Here is a 15,326-nt window from a genome sequence, read left to right as displayed (position 1 = left end):
TGAAGAAATTGTGGGGGCTGTAATTGGGGGGGGGGGGCTAAATCAAACTTCCTTGGTTGCTATTGACTGTGGACTGTGAACCATGCAAACCACTTTGCGGTGCAGCCAATGGCATAAAATAAATAGTTCATTTTCTAAGACTTTTTTGAGGTTTGTGGACTCTCCATTACTAAGGATCAGGTAGTTAGTTGCTTCTGGGATGCACTACACATAACCAGCGAGCTGCCTAATCGCTAACGGTGAGCAATCAAAAAAACATAACTTTTATATCTGCCATGAAAAAAATGCCTGGCTCATTGCTTTCAATGTGAGGCATGATTGCCAACATGTTATCCTCCTCATATGCAGATGCCACTCATGATACAGTAAGCACATACTCTCTGATAAGCAGTTAGCTGAAATCAGCTATTCACAAATGCTAAGAATTTGCTGCTACTGCACATGCCAGGGAGTCAGTCCATGTACATGGATAGATCTAGAGAAAGGTGCCTGGGTAGAGAGCTACTGTGCATGATTTTCCATTGCTTGCTCCCAGTCATTCTCATTGTATAAAATACAGAAGAAACTCTTGGAGCACATAATTGACAGTAACCATAGGAAACGGCAGATATATCAAGAAAGTGGACAGAGGTGGGCACAATTCAAAATATTCAGGACAATATTGAAAAATAAAGGCAGTTGTGAACATTCTGCAGCGATGTCCTGTCTCTGACAGCTTTCTTTTTGGGATCAGGCAACTAACAGGAGCAATGGGGGACTAGAATCAGATAAAACGGTCCTTTTTTTTTTTTTTTGCAGCCCCAGAAATATTGGATTTTATTTGAATACCCCTTTGATAATGGCAACACATTAATAGTGTTGCATGTCTTTTCTATAATTTAAAATGTGTAATTTTCATCTACCTTAACACATAAACAAATTCCACTGTCACCACGGAATCCTACCATTCAGAACTTGCCAACCATTTAAAACCTTCACTAGAGATGAAAGAAATAGCTATTTCCTGTTAAAAATCTATGTCTGGGTTATGGTATAAAAACCACAGTTTCTACGTAATTCTCCTTAGGAAAATAATCTCCACTGCAGAAAAGAAAACTTGTAAGATAAGAGGGCTATTCACCCAAAATTGGCATATTTATGGATATGAAGAGACATAAAATATGGATAAACCAGCAGAATTTGGTGGTTTTGGACAGGCTAGGAATGTATTTTATATAAAGTAACGCCTGGCATCAGACAGCAAAGCTTGTAGAAGTTTACCTTTTCTCTGACACCTGATTTTCTGTTAAGGTATGCAATGAGATGAGTTTAGTCTGAATTGGTCGATGTGGGCAACAGGGATGCTTTTCCTCTGAGACAGTGTTAATAACCCCATGGGCATAATAAAACTTTTGATTAATAAGGTCCCATTTGTAAGCCAAAATACCAAGTCGAACCTACATAGTGAATAAGTATAACAGAAAGATTTGCTCCTACTTTTGTCTTATAAATACTGACCAAAACACGGCTGTGTTTTTTTCCGTCTGTTTTAAACTGCCTTAAAGGGGTTCTCCCTTGTTTATACAGTTTTTTGTTATTATGTTTGTGTGTTATGTGTGTATAAGTATGTGTTTTTATGTGTGTTGTGATTATGTATATATGTATTTTCTTACCTTTTGTGAAGATCCGGAAGCTGGCCCCTTTTTCTTCCAGTGGCTTGCTGTGCACCTCGGCCTCCGCCATGTTGTGTTCGGTAAGTGGGATGTCGGGGTGTGTGTTCTTGCTTCTGTCCTTCCTATCTTCTGACGTCCGAGGCAAATCTTTTCTTCCTGTTTCTTCCGTGGCTCAGCGACGAATCTGCGGCCTCTTCCAGCGCATGTGCAGGTAGTTTTTTTTTTTTTTACCAACAAAGTATTTTTTGTCTAATTGACAAACTGTCTGCGCATGCGCGAGTACTCAAGTGCTACGCTAACAGCGTAGCGTACGTTAGGTCTACGCTAATAGCTTAGCTTCGCGCAAGCGCAGACAGTTTGTCAATTAGACAAAAAATACTTTATTGGTAAAAAAAAAAAAAAAAAAACTACCTGCGCATGCGCCGGAAGAGGCCGCAGATTCTTCGCTGAGCCACGGAAAAAACAGGAAGAAAAGATTTGCCTCGGACGTCAGAAGATAGGAAGGACAGAAGCAAGAACACACCATCCGACATCCCACTTACCGAACACAACATGGCGGAGGCCGAGGTGCACAGCAAGCCAGTGGAAGAAAAAGGGGCCAGCTTCCGGATCTTCACAAAAGGTAAGAAAATACATATATACATAATCACAACACACATAAAAAAAACACATACTTATACACACCTAACGCACAAACATAATAACAAAAAACAGTATAAACAAGGGAGAACCCCTTTAAAAAAAAGTATATAAATGCCATATTTTATAAATGTAGCATGCCATTCTATTGTGTGTTGGCATAGGTTTTTGGTGGCATTGGTATTGTAAATTAGTATATAAGGTACAGGGAGCTTCTTAGTTAAGGGTAAAGAAAAGGGAAGGGGTTTGCCCATAAAACAGACTCATCCCCGATCTGCTGGATAGGGAATGATTGTCTAAATTGATGGGGGTCCGACTGCCATGTTACCTCAGGTTGAATGGAGTAGTGGTTGAACATGAATGTCACAGTTTCACAGTTTCAGGACTGCATGAAGAGTACAGCACTTGGATACCTTTGTGCAGCCCATAGAGTTTAACGAAGTAGAAGCGCACATATCTGACCACCATTCGATTACACTTTAGGGGGGCCCAAGATCGCCATTCCTTTAATCAATGAGGATCCTAGTGGTAAGATGCCCACCGTTCAGAAAATCATCCCCAATCCTGCAGATAGTGGATGACTCTGCTTTATGGACAAACCCTTTAAAATGTATTTCGTTTTGAGATGTTTGAGGGGGAACAAAAAAATGTGTTGGAAATGTGTTCTATGTAAAACGGCCTCAAAAGACAAGATTTGAAGAACTGTGAATCTGTAAAGGAGTTTGCCTCAGAAACAGTTTAGTTTAAAAAAAAAAAAGGAATGTGGAATGAAGTACTGAACAACCTAAGGGTTATGCTATATATGTCTTCATTCAATGCATTGCTATGTTTTTCCATTGCAAAACTTTGCTGCGACAAATATCATTATTTTCTATTCATCACTTGCAGCAAGTTGGAGGACCCACCTGCTTTGCCTTCATGCATTTGTTTTCACAGAGCCTCTTAAAATCATAGCTAAGATTTTTCCTAAAGGCTAGAGAAAAAAACTCTATATCTTTTTTACAGCAAGCGGTTTCAACATTATCAAAAATAAAACACCATAAATGCAGTTGTTAATGGAAAACCTTGCATATAATAATACTCAAGGGAAATTCTTACATAGATGATGGCTCCTGCCTCTAGTGTAACAGCAGATCAGTAGTTCCTAACCTTCACAATAACACCAAAGTAGCAATTATCTTGATAACTAAATTACAGGTTGATTTGTCGTATAGAGTAAAATTACTGACTGTGTGAAAGCACTCTCAGAAGATTATTAGTAACCTGCCATTATATATTGTTCACTTGCACACTGGAGACAAGAAGGAAGGAAAATAGATCCCGGCTTCATAGTGATAACATTCTCCATAGTTTAACTTTTTGATTTGTAAGCCATATTGACTGCCCTGTATTTATTATTTTAAGATATTGTACTGTACTCCTAAAGCTGAGATAAGTTACACAAAACTCATCTTAACATTTTTCCTCAATCACTGGACTTATCTTGATCCCTAATGCAGTAGGATATCCCAACACAACTCATTGCTGTTTAAAGCACTTAAAGGGTTACTCTGGTGGAAAAAATTTTTTTTCAAATGAACTGGTGCCAGAAAGTTAAACAGATTTGTAAATTACTTCTATTAAAATATCTTAATCCTACCAGTACTCATCAGCCGCTGTATGCTCCAGAGGAAGCTGTGTCGTTTTTTCCAGTCTCACCACAGTGCTCTCTGCTGACATCTCTGTCCGTGTCAGGAACTGTCCAGAGTAGGAGAGTTTTGGTATAGGGATTTGCTTCTACTTTGGACAGTTCCTGACATGGACAGAGGTGTCAGCAGAGAGCACTGTGGTGAGACTGGAAAGAACTAAACAATTTTCTTTGGAGAACACAGCAGCTGATAATTCTTGAAGGATTATGATTTTTAAATAGAAGTATTTAAAATTTGTTTAACATTCTGGTTCCAGTTGATGTGAAAACATTTGTTTTTCACTAGTTTTACCCCTTTAAGATAACCAAGGTGAAATCTGTACCTCCCTATTATTTCCATTACTGTCTATCCAATGAACATCTCCTATTAGAGATGACTTAATTTCATATTTTGCAAGCCATAAATTTTGTTGCTCCAGTCTATGCAACAGTTGCCTCCATTAGAGTCCAGAATCCATAGATGTCTCAGTTACAGCATTCAGTTCTATAGGTGCCCCTGTCAGATTTTGCTCCCAGAAGAGATCTGAAGTGTCCCACTGGTATCCCTGTGGGGCATGTGGTTTGGTGTATTCCAGCTAGTGCCTTACTTTGTGTTTTATAAATACACTGTCTAGAGAGAATGCAAGTGCCTGCTCAGAGCCTTCCCTTTGACTCAGGGCAAGAAAGTTTAGACAGTTTCAGTTTAGGCTCTCTAGTGAGGGGATGTGTTGAGGAAGTCTGTCTGATGAGAGTGTGGAGACTGAAGTGGATTGGTATGTTCCGGTAGTAGTCACTGATGGTTGACATGGCTTAAGTGGTGCAAGTTTGGGTCCCTTTGTGAGCCCCTTTGGGTCCCTTTTGGGCCCTTTGTGAGCCAAGTTTAGGTCCCTTTGTGATCTTTTTCTACTGAAGCTGTTTCCCTTACACAAAGGCCACAAAAAAAAAAAAAGACTTCTGTAGCCAAGGTTTTGCTGAACAACTGTAATATTAACTCCAGAGGCAATACAATGTGAATTTTTTAGAATGTTGTTTGAATTTTGTACAGATCGTTGTAATAAATCTTTGGTCTCAGGAGAAACAGTACTATCCCTTTAAAATTGTGTGTTATGCACAGACTTTGCTTTGCAGACATTTTACTTAACTGCTTTGTCATGTGGATTTGTAGATGCCTGCTTTGGTGCTGTCTTGCACTTGGACTTGTGAATGTCTCTTGTGGATGTAGATTGACTTTGTGGTGCACTAGCTTGTGTCTTATCTGAGCAAATTGTCAAGGAACTTCACAGAGGTGAACAGTAGCAAAGGTCTAGAATTCCCCTCCATTTTCTTTATGGACAATGCTGAGACACATTTTTGTTTGACACATCCAAGAGGAATCCTTAGACTTAACAGTGTGTTACTGGACGAGGAATGGAGGCAAGCAAATGTCCAGTTTTCCTTTTCAGCTGAGTCCTTGAATACTTCTCTTAAATGCTAGCCTTTGTTTTTGGCTCTTCTGTTAGACCCCCTGCCAGGGCCGGATTATCATTGGAGCTTTTGGAGCTCCTGCTCCGGGCCCCGCATGGCCAGGAAAGAAATGGGGCCCCTCTCCCTCTTCATCATGCAGGTCCTGGTCCAGTCACTGAAAAACAGGGCTCTCCACACAGAACATAATGGCAGTGACAGCCCGATCAGGACCTGCTTTGTACCTTCTGAATGCTGGAGGGGGTGATTACTTTGAGGACCTGTGGTGATGTACTGATCATGTGACTTGCGGGGCAGTGCTAAAGCAGCCAGGAGAGTAGTGTGGTGAGAAGTCACTGTATACAGCAGTGTTTCCTAACCAGGGTGCTTCCAGCTGTTGCAAAACTACACCTCCCAGTATGCTAGAGGCACCCTGGTTAGAAGACACTAATATACAGTATATACATGTGAGCTCCAGAGCTGCACTCACTATTCTGCTGGTGGGGTCACTGTGTACATCTGTGTTTCCAAACCAGAGTCCCTCCATGTGTTGCAAAACTACAATACCCAACATGCCTGGACAGCCAAAGCCTGTGAAAGGCTGTTTAGGCATGCTGAATACTACAATACTGGGAGTTGTAGTTTTGCAACATTTGGAGGCTGGTGAGGTCACTGTGTACATACATTACTTACCATATACTGATCCTGAGTTATATCCCATATTATACTCTGGAACTGCACTCACTTTTCTGCTGGTGGGGTCACTGTGTACATACATTACATTACTTATCCTGTATTGATCCTGAGCTGTATCCTGTAAATATTATATTAAAATTTTAAACATAACAATAAATAAGTGCAAAACATAATAAACATACCATATCTGACAGAACATATCAATATAATGAATCATAAAACCAACACCATAGCATAAAATACAACACCGGTCCACCCCACACTCATTCCTTCACACAAACAAATATATACAAAATTTATAAGACCTTTTCCTATAATAACCATACCATACTAATAAACTACAGTGACCCCCCGACCTACGATGGCCCTGACATACGATAATTTCAACATGCGATGGCCTCTCAAAGGCCATCGCATGTTCAAGGCAGCATCAACATACGATGCTTTTGTATGTCGGGGCCATCGCATAAACGGCTATCTGGCCGCGCTGACTGCTTCAGCTGCTGCCGGATAGCCGTTTACGGAGCCCCATGTGCTCCGTTGATGGTCTCCTACCTGTCTTCGGGGCTCCGGAGCGTCCTCTTCACGATCCCCATCGCTCTCCATTGTCTTCTTCACGTCGCCACACACGCAGTCCTGTTATCCAATAGGAGCGGCGTGCGTAGTGACGTGATGGCGGCGACGTGAGGCGGTCCGGGGTGTCGGGGACACCACGGGGACGCGGCGACAGCGATAGAGGGCATCATCCAGGGCAGCGGTGACGAGTGGTGACGGTCCGGAGCGCCGGGGACAGGTGAGTACAACTTCCTATACTTTACGTTGCACGGATCCCTCAACATATGATTTTATTTATTTACATAGCGCCTACAGATTCCGCAGCGCTTACAATTATGGGGTACAAACAAAGACAAGTATCAGACATAAAATTACACAATAACTATTCAAACAAGAGGTGTGGGGATATATTGAGGATATGTTGAGGCCAATTAGAGAATGTTATAGGCCTGTCTGAAGAGATGTGTTTTTAGGCCACGTTTGAAACTATGGATGTTATTGAGTCTGAGGGATTGAGGGATAGCATTCCAGAGAACCGGTGCAGCACAAGTGAAGTCTTGGAGACGGGAGTGAGAAGTTCGGATTATAGAAGATGTTAGTGTGAGATCATTAGCAGATCGGAGGGGATGTGTAGCATCGTAGACAGAGATGAGAGAGGAGATGTAGGGAGGTGCTGCATTGTGGAGAGCTTTGTGTGTGAGACTGAGGATTTTGTACTGTATTCTGGACTGAATTGGTAACCAGTGTAGTGACTGGCACAGGGAGGAGGCGTCGGTGTAGCGGCTGGAGAGGAAGATGAGTCTGGCTGCGGCATTAAGGATGGACTGGAGAGGAGAGAGTTTGGAGAAAGGAAGGCCTATTAGTAAAGAGTTACAGTAGTCGAGGCAGGAGTGAATCAAAGCAATAATGAGAGTTTTAGCAGTTTCAGTAGTGAGAAACGGGCGGATTCTTGAAATGTTTTTGAGATGCAGGTGACAAGAGCGTGAAAGAGACTGAATATGGGAAGTGAAAGACAGATCAGAGTCAAGTATAACTCCAAGACAGCGAGCCTGCTGCCCGGGAGTTATGGTAGTACCACATACCGAGATGGAAATGTCAGGGTTAGGCACAGTATTAGTTGATGGAGAAAAAACAAGAAGTTCTGTTTTAGAAAGATTTAGTTTCAGATATAAAGAGGACATGATCTCTGAGACAGCAGAGAGACAATCACTGGTATTCTGTAGGAGTGCAGGGGTGATGTTGGAGGAAGAGGTATAGAGTTGGGTGTCATCAGAGGTGGTACTGGAAACCAAATCTACTGATTGTTTTACCAATGGGGGATGTGTAGAGTGAAAAGAGTAGAGTACCCAGGACTGATCCCTGGGGAACCCCGACAGCAAGGGGAAGAGGAGAAGAAGTAGAGCCAGAAAACGAGACACTAAAGGAGCGGCCAGAGATATAGGAGGAAAACCAGGCGAGAGCAGAGTCCTTGAGACTGATGGAGCGAAGACTACTGAGGAGGAGTTGGTGATCCACAGTGTCAAAAGCCGCAGACAGGTCCAAGAGAATCAATAAAGAGAAATTGCCATTTGATTTGGCCGTCAGATGAACGTTAGTGACTTTGGTTAGGGCTGTTTCTGTGGAGTGAAGGGAGCGGAAACCAAACTGTAAGGGGTCAAGGAGAGAGTTCTCTGAGAGATAGCGTATAAGGCGGGAGTAGACCAAGTGTTCCAGGAGTTTGGAGATAAAGGGGAGATTTGACACGGGTCGATAGTTGGCTGCACAGGATGGGTCCAGAGATGTTTTTTTTAATAGTGGGGTTATGATAGAGTGTTTGAAGGAGGAGGGAAAGACCCCAGAAGAGAGGGAGAGGTTAAAGATTTTAGTTAGGTGACAGCTGATAGCAGGAGAGAGAGACTGGATGAGGTGTGAATGCATGGGGTCACTAGAGCAGGTAGTGGTGCGGGTGGAGGAGAGGAGCCTGGAAACCTCATCCTCCATTACAGGCTCAAAAACTGAGAGTGATGAAGAGGAGACGTGGCTGGGAATTGGATCAGAACTTTTAGGGGACTGGGAGAGGATTTCATCACAAATGTCATCGATTTTCGTTTTTAAGTATTTGGCCAGGTCTTCAGCAGAGAGATCAGTGATTGGGGTCTGTACTTTAGGCCGAAGGAGAGAGTTGAACGTATCAAAAAGGCATTTTGGGTTGTTAGACAGAGAGGAGATGAGGGAGGTAAAATATGTTTGTTTGGCGAGGTGAAGAGCGGAGTAATAGGATTTAAGCACAAATTTATATTGCAGATAGTATGAAGAAGTCTTAGTTTTCCTCCACAGACGTTCAGCACACCTAGAGCATCACCAGAAAGCGGGTTGTTAGCGTCTGCCAGGGTTGCTGCCGTCTGTGTCGGGAGGTTCATGTTTTAGAGGGTGCCCTTTGATCCCGGGTAGACTTTAGGACGTCATGGTAATGTTTGGCTGCTAGATTAGGGCAGGAGAGAGAAGAGATTGGTGATAGTGAAGATTGTAGAATGTCTATAAATTGACTGGTGTTTACGGCACGCAGGTGTCTGTAAGTGTACAAGGTTGGAGTGTCGGGAAGAGGATAGGAGTTACTGATAGAGAAAGAGAGATGGTTGTGGTCAGAGAGCTCAAAAGGAGAATTAGTGAATTTAGAGACAGAGCAAAGCCTAGAGAAGATCAAGTCCAGTGTATTCCCATCCTTGTGTTTGGGAGAGTCAGTAAGCTGTGAAAGGGCAAAGGAGGAGGTTAGAGACAGAAGCTGATAGGCAGAAGAGGAGGTTGGGGTATCAATGGGGATATTAAAATCACCCATGATGAGTGTAGGTGTTTCTGAGGAAAGAAAGTGAGGGAGCTAGGTGGCAAAATGATCCAGGAACATATGGGGAGAACCAGGAGGACGATAGATGACCGCCACTCTGAGAGACAATGGGCGGAAGAGCCTGAGGGTGTGGACCTCAAAAGAGGGAAATGTGAGTGAGGGTAATGGGGGGATGACTTGAAAAGTGCATTTTGGGGCTAGAAGCACCCCAACTCCTCCACCATGCCTGGTGTCAGATCTAGGGGTATGGGAAAAGTGAAGGTCACCATAAGATAAAGCAGCGAGAGAAGCAGTGTCAGAAGGTTGTATCCATGTTTCTGTGAGCCAGCAGATTAAGAGAATTAGTAAAAAAATAAGTCATGAATCTGGGTGAGCTTATTGCACACAGATCGAGAGTTTAGAAGAGCGCAGTTAAAGGTTGTAGTGGTTCCGCAAGAGGCAGGTAGTGTAGAGCAAATATTAGTGAAAGGTGGGCCAGGGTTAGGAGCAATGTCCACAGCAGCTAAAAGCAGAAGAAAGAAGAGGGAGAGCAGATGGCTGGGTGAAGTGATGAAGCAACTTCTGTGCTGTACCATGGAATGAGGTGACTTTTGGTGGTTTATGATGGTGAGCAGTACATGCAAGCAATAAATAGGTGAGGGAAGGAGGCATGGACAGATGTATATAGAGTCACCGGAGAAATCGGTGGGTGATATAAGAGAAAATGTATCGCAATGATGTAAGTAATAAGTGAGTGCATGTTTGTTTTTTTGTTTTTTTTCTGAAAAAGAGTGACTTACTTTTGTAGTTATAATGTTGAGTTAGTTCCCTTTTGTTCCCTTCTGGTTGAATTCTGGTATAATTCTTGATGTCACACTTAAGAAGCACTTTATATGGCAGTTTAAGATGGCATATTTGAATGTCTCCAGACCTAAGGTCTAACAGACCTATAGCCTCAAATATATAGTGCTAGGGTAAGCCAAAAAATTGGCAGAGGAGTGCAATCAGGTGCAAAAGAGGGCGGGGAGCAATAAAATTTGGGGAATAAAGTTAAGAAAAAATAAACAGTTTGGGATCACTCAGGGGAAATAAATTGTGATCAAACAAAATAGAAACACTTGCCAGATAACAGTAATAAATATACATGACAATGCAATAATGGGGGAATGGGAGTACACATTCACAAGATGAGTGACATACCAGGTTGATTATTTAAATACAGCTAAACACATAAGCAGTGGTGAGAACAAATGATGGTGGTAGTTGTTCAAGAGATGAATATGATGGTTTCAACAAACGATGGTTCATTTGGAACGGATTACAATCGTATGTTGAGGGACCACTGTATATACAATAATATTAAATGTGAATTCCCTTGCAATACAATAACCCAAATAATTAAGCAAAACGCAATACCAAAATGAATAATATCAACAACAATAATAATATATACAAAAACAATACAAACCAACACAAACCAAATAACACCACTTTTTTTTTGGCCCTAAGCTGGTCCCGCATCCCATGCCCCCAGTACATGTTACCAGACGTCCATGAACCAGTCCAGGATTTTCTGTATATATATATAAAAAAAATAATAAGTCACCTAAGTCACCATACAGGTCATAACTAATCTCTACCCAACATGCGGCAAGATGGTCTATACCCCCCACACAAGGCACATTTCAGTACTGCACTGTTTACACCTGTAACAGAGCTTCGTCTGACCCCGGTAGAAAATCTGGATACGATCCCTACCGAGAAAGGCAGAGGATAGAATATGGGTAACTGTATTTCCTGAATGCTTAAGTTTTACCAAAAACGTCCAGGCTCCTGACCAGATGCCAAACTCATCCCTATTCTTCTGGGGAACCCCCATCACCTCGCCATACCGTCCTAACCAGGTGATGATGTCTACACAAGAGAGTGATTTGTTACAGATCAAAACGGTCACTCTCTTGATTTCGTTTTGACAAGACAATGCTTGCACAGCAAAGTCTCGTCAGCCGGGCTCATTTTTAACCAATTCATTGTCCGACCAGAAAAGCTCAAGCCCCTCCAGTCGAAAAAAAAACGCATGGTGCTTATCTGCCAACACATTCTATGGGGGTTATTTATCAATAATGGTCTTGGCTAGATCATTTTTGTTGTTTGTCTAGATGCGGTTTGTTTTTCTGTGGGGCTGCTCCAAATTTATCATATTGTCGCAGTGACCATGATAAATTTCACGCAGATCTGCACCCAGATCATTTTCTACCGCCGCTTTCAGATCATGTCTACCCTGCTTCTGAGGAGCTTGTTTGTCTGTGTGTTGGCTTTATTTGTTTTAGTTAAAATGTTAAGGCAAATTAATGTCTAATAGAGGGTCTGCAAAGAGAGGGGAAAAAAAATTTTTGTTTGAGAAACGGAGGTTCAAGTTGAACAGGTATTGTTTTTTTTTTGTTTTTGTTTTTTTACCTTTCACCTTTTTTTATAATGTTATCATCACTTTCCGAATATTTTTTAGAATTTAGGCACATGAAATTGTGCTATGTTAGCCATTGCTAACAATCTTATTGTTTCTTACATCTTTTTTTTTTGTACTTTTAAAAAATATATCTGATTGTTTCATATGGACAACTGCTTTATTTTTCCTTTTATTTTTTAAATTTTTTTATTTTTATGTTTTAAAAAATTCTTATTCTCTACCATATTTTCTCTCTCTCTCTCTCTCTCTCTCTCTCTCTCTCTCTCTCTCTCTTCTCGTCCCTTCCTTTCTCCCTCTCTTTCACTCTGGCTGATGATGTTTTATTTTTGGCAAACACACAGGAGTAGTAATCTTTTTTAGACCTGGTCAGGAGGTGGTCTAGATTAGCATTTTTTTAATTTATTTTTTGCTCCATTTGCAAAATGTGCGTAAAAATAAAAAACACGCGGATAATAAATTCATGACCACTACATTTGTCACTTCAAAAAATGGTCTAGCAATAGAACACAATGATAAATAACCCCCTATGTTTCTATATTTAGCTTCTTAAGCTGTAGATATCTATGCCCTTTCAGTAAGAACTGCTAGGCTGTTGTAGCTGTAGGGTGTGTTCACACAAGCGGATCCACAGTGTATTTTATGCTGCGGAATCGCTGCTAAAGGACCGCTACAGGGTGCCTTTAGATGTGCCTGCTCGGAGCAGCATTACGCTGCTAGGAACAGACACACTGAAGCGATGTGTGAGTTGCCGCGCATGCGAGGTATACTTGCACACATCTCGGCTGCTCCCCCCCTGCTAGGCTGAGAGCTGCTGCGATGTGCAAGTATACTGCGCATACACGCTGCAACTCGCACATCGTAGTGTGTCTGCTCGGAGTGGCAATACGCATCATATCTAAAGGCACCATGCAGCGGCGAATCCACAGCGTAAAATCCACTAGTGTGAATGTACCCTTATGGTAGAAAGGACTAGGAATTGTGGCCAATAGGTTTCAGATGTGCCTGACTTTAGCTATACCTAAGGCTATGTTCATACATCGGAATGTCTGCACAGAAAATCTCAGTGCGGACATTCCACAGTCTGCGGGCGGACTCATAGCCAGCTATGCATTCCATGTGGAGTCCGCAAAAAGAATGGACAGGTTAATTCTTTCTGTGGACATGGAAGTTGGAATTTTCGTGCCAGAAATATCTGGCGCGGAAATTCCACTGGGTGCACAGCAATTCATACAATTGAATAGAATGGGACTCTGCTGTGGCAGAATCTTTGGCAGAATTCCAATGCGGAATTCCACACAGAAATTCTGTACATGTGATCATGAGTAAGTACAGAGCACTCACCATGGAAGACTAATTCAAGATGATTTTATTCCATGGTGAACGAAACAAACATCAATAGTGGAATTATGCAAAGCAGAGTGAACGGAGCGCTTCACTGTGCATACTGAAGTCTTCCATGGTGAGTGCGCCATACTTTTTTTTATTTACATTGCACATAGTCTACCAGGATTATACTGCAGCCTATTTCATGGAAGGGCAAAGGGATAGTAATGTACCAAAAGAGCTGAAGAACAAAGTTCAGGTACACTAATAAACTTTTGCTTTGTTGGTTACCCTTGCTCCAGCTTTTACCTGCCTGTCATACTGTTTAAGAGACTGTGCCTCTATTTTGAAAAAACACCATAATGTCAGACATTATACAGGGTGTTCCCTAGGGGAACAACAACTACTTGTGCAGCCCTATCATCACTGTGTCACCCGACAAAGCATGTAAAAGTCCTCAAGCCATTGTGACACAGACTGTGACCTGTGAAGAACTACAAGTCCCAATCATCTTACATAAATCATTTCCTGCTTTACCATCAGTACCACAGCCCCTGTCTCTACCTACTTGGATGATCCACCCAAAATGGAAGCTTCCAAATGGTTCCAGATCAATTACACAGTTACATGCCAAAGAGCACAATCGGAACATGAAGGGATAATCAGAAACATGCCTGAGGATCAGAACCAAAAGGACAATGCAGTACAAAATCAGAACCAAATTCAAACCAATACAAAGCAGGGGTCAAACTAGTAGAGTGAGGATCAAGTCCAAATCATCAGGCAAGAGGCAAGGTCAAGAATAATAATTCCTTATTTATATACCACACACAATACACAGCGCTGCTCACAGCTTGTCATCACTCAAATTGGTCCCTGGCCCCAATGCCCATTTAAATTTACCATCATCAGGAGAGCGCTGGTGCGGCAGACCATTGACCTGACGCTACCATTTCCTGATTGGCTAGCAGAGTCTGCTTCAGATTTACGAGCGGCTCCACAGAGGTAAATGCAGAGAAAAAGCTGGAGTGTAATCTGTAGTGTAATCTGAGTGTAATCAGAAAAAAAGATATACACCAGTAGAGCAATTGACCTAATTGTTAATCAAGAATTCTGCTAAAGTCAAGAACTTTGCTTAATCTGTTGGTCAGCCAGGTGATGGTCATCATTGTTATGTCAGGATGCTCTATGTTGTGCCTTTTCCTTTTCGCAAAACAATATATCTGGTATATAAACCTACAGATCACAGTATAAAAATAAGCTCTCATTCAGCCCCAATTTTGCTCCATAAATTTTAAAAGGTAAGAAATGAAAACTCAAAAATGAAAACTGTCTGTCACAGTAAGTAGTTATACTGGTGATTCAAATAGTTTTCCCAATAACAGCTAAGTCCTGGACTGTATCCTGACATATCTGTATATTCACAGACCATCAAATGAAGTACTGGCTGGCACTACCAAAGGAGCTGTAAGCTAGTCTGTGTCTCAAAAGATATGTATGCAGAGAGACAAGTAATGAAGTTTGTAATGGAGTTTGGAGTAATGGAGCCTGTTGTTCTTATATTTGTAAGTTTTAGTGATTAGAAATGTTGTCTAGTTTAAAGGGGTACTCCACTGCCTCAGCGCTCAGAACTTTTTGGTTCCAAAAAGTGTGGGCGCAGGGGCAAGTGACATCACGACCACGCCCCCTCCCATAGACTTGCATTGAAAGGGCATTCCAAGCCCTGACGCCCGCACTCAGAGCTTAGAACAAATTGTTCCAAACGTTGAGGCAGTAGAGTACCCCTTTAAGTAGAATCTGATAGATTCGAATAATTTTGGGTAAACAATTATATAGACAATAAAGTCGACAAGCCTTAATGCTAGGGAGATATTTATATCTTATGTGGTTTTAAGCAAACTTAAATGCTATACTGATACTTGAAAATTATCTTGTTTAGGTGGGGACGTTGCACCACAAGTGCTTGCAGAAATTAAAGAAACCAATGTTGTCTTGAAGGAGGTTCGAGATCTACTGAAACAACAGGTGATTTTTATCATTTAACATATTAAGAACTGTTAGGCTTACAGGGATTTACCAGAAATAGTG

The 15,326-nt window shown here is 41.8% G+C and overlaps 1 protein-coding gene across 3 annotated transcripts in view; it reads left to right on the top strand.

Moving 5' to 3' along the window:
- Positions 1–15,326, top strand: part of COMP (cartilage oligomeric matrix protein) — a 231,355-nt gene that overhangs the window by 103,364 nt on the left and 112,665 nt on the right. For all 3 annotated transcript variants that reach the window (XM_056574829.1, XM_056574830.1, XM_056574826.1), the window contains one exon: positions 15,178–15,263. In XM_056574829.1, coding sequence (XP_056430804.1) covers positions 15,178–15,263 — 86 coding nt within the window. The remainder of the gene's footprint in view (positions 1–15,177; positions 15,264–15,326) is intronic.

Source organism: Hyla sarda, chromosome 1 (assembly GCF_029499605.1).
Source record: "Hyla sarda isolate aHylSar1 chromosome 1, aHylSar1.hap1, whole genome shotgun sequence".
Lineage (NCBI taxonomy): Eukaryota > Metazoa > Chordata > Amphibia > Anura > Hylidae > Hyla > Hyla sarda.
Note: the sequence above shows the minus strand (reverse complement) of the source record. Positions and strands in the feature narration are given on the sequence as shown.